At 46.5% G+C, this 6,203-nt stretch overlaps 1 protein-coding gene across 2 annotated transcripts in view; it reads right to left on the bottom strand.

The window, feature by feature from the left end:
* EVA1C (eva-1 homolog C (C. elegans)) overlaps positions 1-5,383 on the bottom strand; it is a 163,549-nt gene extending 158,166 nt beyond the window's left edge. For both annotated transcript variants that reach the window (XM_006862528.1, XM_006862529.1), the window contains exon 1: positions 5,220-5,383. In XM_006862528.1, the coding sequence (XP_006862590.1) occupies positions 5,220-5,379 (160 nt within the window). In that variant the 5' untranslated portion in view covers positions 5,380-5,383. The remainder of the gene's footprint in view (positions 1-5,219) is intronic.
* Positions 5,384-6,203: the final 820 nt, after the last annotated feature.

Here is a 6,203-nt window from a genome sequence, read left to right as displayed (position 1 = left end):
GTCAGAGAAAAAGAGGAAGACCTCTAACGAGATGGATTGGCCAGGTGGCATCATTGATGGACTCAAGTGTGGCAGCGGTAGTAAGGTTGGCCCAGGATCGGACATTGTTTCGTTCTGCTATGCATGGGGTCGCTATGAGTCGGTTCTGACTCGATGGCACCTGACAACAACAACAACTTCTAGCTCTGAGAATTTTAAGATCTGAGATTGATTTTCCCATGGAAAGCAGAAGGAATTCTGTTATCATATGTGATTTCTAAGAACATACATCAAAGCATCTATTTCCCTAAGGATATAGCCTGGCTGATAATTCCAGCAGTCCCTGGATTAAGTGGTCAGCTACCAACTGAAAGGTTGGCAGTTTGAATCTGCCCCAAAACACCTCAGAAGAAAGACCTGGCAATCTATTTCTGAAAGATCACAGTCATTGAAAACTCTCTGGAGTTAGTTCTACTCTGACACATCTAGGGTAACCAGGATATGGAATGGGCCCCAGAGCAACTGACTGGATTTGGTTTGCTTTGATAGCTGCACAAACTGACAATTCCAGATTTTTGTGGTAATCTACAAGGTGCTACCACCACACATCTGTCAGTTTGTTGTACTGTGGTGGCTTGTGAGTTGCTGTGATTCTGGAAGCTATGCCACTGGTATTTTAAATGCCAGCAGGGTCACCCATGGTGGACAGGTTTCAGATGAGCTTCCAGATGAAGACAGACTAGGAAGAAGGAGTGACGAACTACTTCTGAATATTTAGTCACCGAAAACTTTATGAATAACAGAAAAACACTGCCAGATATAGTACTGGAAAATGAGACCCTCAGGTTGGAAGACACTCAAATTGCAACTGGGGAAGAGCTGCTTCCTCAAAGTAGAGTTGACCGTGATGACGCGAATGGAGTAAAGCCTGTGGGAGTAAAGCCCTCGGGACCTTCATTTGCTGATGGAGCACAACTCAATATGATGAGAAACAGCTGTAAACATCCATTAATAATCAGAACACAGAATGTATGAAGTACGAATCTAGGTAAATGAGAAACTGTCAAAAATAAAATGGAACACATCCATATCTTAGGCATTAGTGAGCCGAAATGGACTGGTATTGGCCATCTTGAATCTGACAACCACATGGCTTACTATGCTGGGATGACAAATTGAAGAGGAATGGTGTTGCATTCATTACAAAAAAAAAAAAAAAAATCCAGATCAGTCATGAGATAAAATGCTGTCTGTGATAGGATAATATCCATGCACCTACAGAAAGCCCAGTTAATACCACTATTATTCAAGTTTACATAGCAACCACTAAAGCCAGTGAGGATGAAATAGAAGAATTCTACCAATTTCTTCAATCTGAAATTGATCAAACATGCAATCATGATGTATTGATCATTATCGATGATTGGAATGCAAAGGTTGAGAGCAAAGAGGAAGGATTAGTAGTTGGAAACTATGGCCTTGGTGATAGAAATGATGCTGGAGGTAGCATGATAGAATTCTGCAAAATCAATGATTTGTTCATTTCAAATACCTTCTTTAGACAGCATAAGATACACATGGGCCTTGCCATACAGAATACATAGAAATCAAATTGACTACCTCTGCGGAAAGAGACGATGGAGAAGTTCCATATCATCAGTCAAAACAAGGCCAGGGGCAGATTGTGGAACAGACCATCAATTGCTCATATGCAAATTCAAACTGAAGCTGAAGAACATGAAAATAAGTCCACGAGAGCCAAAATATGACCTTGAATATATTCCACCTGAATTTAGAGCTCATCTGAAGAACAGATTTGATACATTAAACACTAAAGACCGATGACAAAAAGAACATCATACAAGTAGAAAGCCAAAAGTCATTAAGAAGACAAGAAAGAAGGAAAAGGTCAAAATGGATGTCAGAAGAGACACTGAAATTTGCTCTCCAGCACAGCAATGCTAAAGCAAATGGAAGAAATGAGAAGGTACAAGATCTGAACAGAAAATTTCAAAGATCAGCTTGAGAAGATAAAGTCAAATATTACAATAAAATGTGCAAAGATCTGGAGTCAGAAAACCAAAAAGGAAGAACACGCTCAGCATTTCTCAAGCCAGGGGAACTGAAGGACTTCCGTTATTGAAGGATTCTCTTGGCAAATCATTGAATGATGCAGAAAGCATTAAAAGAAGATGGAAGGAATACACAGAGTCACTGTACCAATAGGAAATGGTTGGTATTCAACTGTTTTGAGAGGTAGTATATGATCAAGAGCCAGTGATACTGAAGGAGGAAGTCCAAGGTACATTGAAGGAATTGGCAAACAACAAGGCACCAGGAATTGATGGATTAAAATTGAAATATTTCAAGAAAATGAGGCAGCATAGGCTAGGAAATTTGGAAGACAACTATCTGGCTGACTGATTGGAAGAGATCCATATTTGTGCCCATTCCAAAGAGAGGTGACCCAATGGAATGCGGAACTCATCAGACAATATCTTTGATATTCCATGAGAGTAAAGTTTTACCAAAAGTATTACAGAAATGGCTACAAGCATACATTGACAGAGAACTTCCAGAGGTTCAAGCCGGATTCAGAAGAGGCCATGGAATGAGGGATATCATTGCTGATGTCCAATGGATCTTGGCTGAAAGCAGAGAATACCAGAAAGATATTTACCTGTGCTTTATTGACTACGCAGAGGCTTTCGATTGTGTGGAACATGACAAGTTATGAACAACATTGCGAAGTATGAGTATTCTGGAACACTTAATTGTGTTCATGAGGAATCTGTACCCGGACCAAGAAGCAGTTGTTCGAACAGAACATGGGTTATATGAAGAAAAACATGGCATCAGGATTGGAGGAAGACTCATTAACAACCTGTGATATGCAGATGATACAACCTTGCTTGCTGAAAGTGAAGAGGATGTGAAACATTTACTGATAAAGATCAAAGAGCACAGCCTTCGGTATGGATTAAATCTCAATGTCAAGAAAACAAAAATCCTCACCACTGGACCAATAATCAACATTCTTATCAAGGGAGAAAAGATTGAAGTTGTCAAGGACTTCATTCTTCTTGGATCAACTATCAACACTCATGGAGGCAGCAGTCAAGAAATCAAATGACGTATTGCATTATGCAAACCTGCAGCACAAGACCTTTTTAAAGTGTTGAAGAACAAAGATGTCAGCTTGAGGACTAAGGTGTGCCTGACCCAAGCCATGGTATTTTCAATTACCTCATATGCATGTGAAAGCTGGAGAGTGAATAAGGAAGATCGTAGAAGAACTGATGCTTTTGAGTTATGGTGTTGGAGGAGAATATTGAAAGTGCCAAGGGCTGCCAAAAGAACAAACAGATCTGTGTTGGAAAAAGTGCAGCCAGACTGCTCCTTGAAGGCCAAAATGGCCAAACTTCGTCTCTCATACTTTGGACATATTGTCAGGAGGAACCAGTTGCTGGAGAAGAATATCATGTTTGGTAGGATGGAGGGTCAGAGAAAAAGAGGAAGACCTCCAGTGAGATGGATTGGCCAAGTGGCAGCATCAGTGGGCTCAAGCGTGGCAATGATAGTGAGGTTGGCCCAGGATCGGGCAGTGTTTCGTTCTGCTGTGCATAAGGTTGATATGTATGAGTCGGTACCGACTCGATAGCACCTAACAACAACAACAACAACATAGGGTGCTACAAATATGACAACTGCTTCACTGAAGAAACAAACCCTAAGTGTCTCTAATCTGTGACAGCAAACTCATGGTTACACCACAATTGACCTAAAGCAATATTTGTTCAGTTGGAATGATGTCATCAAAAAGGGCTTGTCAGCTTTCAATTGTTTCCTTACAGTACTTAGTGCAAGAAGGTGCCTCTGAGTTCACAGCTGTTCTCCAAACTCAAATCAGCAAATACTGAACTTTTTGCAGTCATGAACATTCTATTAAAATGAAAAGTCAATAGCACTTGAAAAATCCAATGTATTTCTCTAGTGCATTTATCACAACGTTCTGACCTGTGGTACTTGATTCTAAGGGCTCCAATTTGCTTGCCAAATAGGCATATCTTGGCTTCCTTTGCCATGTGGGAACACTGCCTTGGTATTAAATATTCAAAGCAAAAGACCTCTGACCTAAGGGCTCTCAGCTAACAATGACATTCTCTGTAAGTAAACTAGAAGCCCAATTTAGCTTCTGGTTTGTCAGTGTTTTCTGCCTTGTACTAGTCTACTGTACAAACAGGGCTGGGAGTGACTCATTTACCATGATTATATTGCAAAAGACCCTGCATTGTGAAAGGAGGGGGCAGGGGGCTATGCGAAGCCTAGACTTGGCAGAAGGTCCCTGGAGGAGGGGAACTTGTAGTTCAGGGCTGCTTCTGAGGCTGGGCTGGACTGGAGAACGGTGAAGGCGTCCAGCCTTGCCAGAGAGAGACCCAGGTCTGTTACAGTTCGTTGTAAGGACGTTTATTATCCAAACAATCGCACCACTAACTAAAAGAATGTTGCTCTCTAACCATCAACAACCCAGAAAGTTTTTTTCACTTTCCATCACCGCACCTGCAACCCTATAACTACCAGGGATCAGTTGCGGGAGTCTTGGTCTGTGTCCCCTAAAGAAAAGCCCCACTATTGTTTTGTTAAAGAAGACTGGAACTGGAGAGGTGAGGTTGGTACGTACTGGCGGTAAAGTCAGGGCAGGGCCCCAAGCCTCCTCTCACTTCTGTAAGCGTTTCCTCATCTGTCACCGCATTGCTACCAGACCAGGGTACCCACTAGCGTCCCATCCCGCCTACCGGCGCAGACTTCAAGTCAGCTGTACATAGGACACGTCTCCCTTACATGGGCACCCAGAACGTCAGACGGGGCGCAACCAAGTGCGACTCTTTGGATCACAACACGTGTATTTTACAGCATTGGGCGCGGTGCTGGCTCAGCTCTAGGAGCATCCAGCGGACAAGCTTTCGCCACCAGTTGTGTCCGAGGTACTGGTGCAGGGAAATTAGCGAGATCAACTTCTGAGCAAGAAACTCCAAACACGTTATTTACCCTTCCCTTCTAGGAGCTCTCCTGCCGGCGCCACCCCACAAACAACCAGCTATGTATGCCAAGGGCTCACACAAGGCAAAAACAAACAAACAAAAATAACTATGAGTGCGCTCCAACTTTAATCCAACCTTGCCATGCCCCCCCCCCCCCGCCCCGTCCCCGGGGCGCACCGGGAGGGAGGTGGCCCTTACCGGAAAAGTCCGTGAGCGCTGTGATCTCTTTAGAGCAGACCAGGACAGTACAGTAGAAGAGTCTCAGGAGCTGCCCGGGTGGCTCTACCTGCCGACGGAGGCCGGGATGCTGAGACGTCTGGGGCGCGAGAGACCGGCGCTCGATTCCCCGCAGGAGCATGATGCGGGACTCGCGGGGGGTCGCTGGTCAGAGGGTACTGTCACATGGCTAGGCGAGTTGGTCTTCAAGGCTTGGTAGCCCCACTCCGGTTCCTCACCTAGTTGTGGGTGCTTCTCCCCGGCGTGGTCAGCTGGGGCTAACCAGTCAAGGGGAGGGGGCGGAGAACTGGGGCGGGGCGAGGAGTCCCGGGTAGGATCAGCGTAGTTTCCCTGGGAAGAAAACGCCGCCGAAGCGGCGCAGGAGGAAGCGAGGGGGGCAAAAGGGAAAGAGTAGCCTTTGCGCCCCTAGACTGTCGAGGCCGGTCCCTGGCACGCTGCCCACCGCTGAGGTCGCCCCCAACAGCGCGTTGCAGGCCGAGCAACCTGACCGGCTTCCACGCCTGGGTCCCCACCCCGGAGACGGCCCGACCCGCGCTGGCCTTGCGCCAGCCTCGCCCTGGCCGCCCGAGGAGCGCGACCGGTGCCCGTGACGCACTTTGGATCCAGCGCCCGCGCGTGCAGCTAGGGTGGCCGGGGCGGGGCGGAGGCCGCGGGAAGGTAGGTCCTGGTGGTGTGCGCTCCACAGGCACGCCGTTGGACCCCCACCTCCCCCCGCCCCCGACATCTCTGCGACCACTACCTTCTCCAGGTGCTGATTCATTTCGCCCAGCCTGGCGGCGTGGCTACGCACACTTATTCCCATTTCACGGAAGAGAAGGCTGAACCCCGGTGCTTTGCCTGATCTCAAGCAGCCAGGACTGGACGGATTGATTCTAGAGCCGATTTCGTTGCTCTCCGACCGCGCTTCCTTTGCCACTAGTTGCTGGCAGCGCGAAGAGGATCTGA

Source organism: Chrysochloris asiatica, unplaced genomic scaffold (assembly GCF_000296735.1).
Source record: "Chrysochloris asiatica unplaced genomic scaffold, ChrAsi1.0 scaffold00049, whole genome shotgun sequence".
Lineage (NCBI taxonomy): Eukaryota > Metazoa > Chordata > Mammalia > Afrosoricida > Chrysochloridae > Chrysochloris > Chrysochloris asiatica.
Note: the sequence above shows the minus strand (reverse complement) of the source record. Positions and strands in the feature narration are given on the sequence as shown.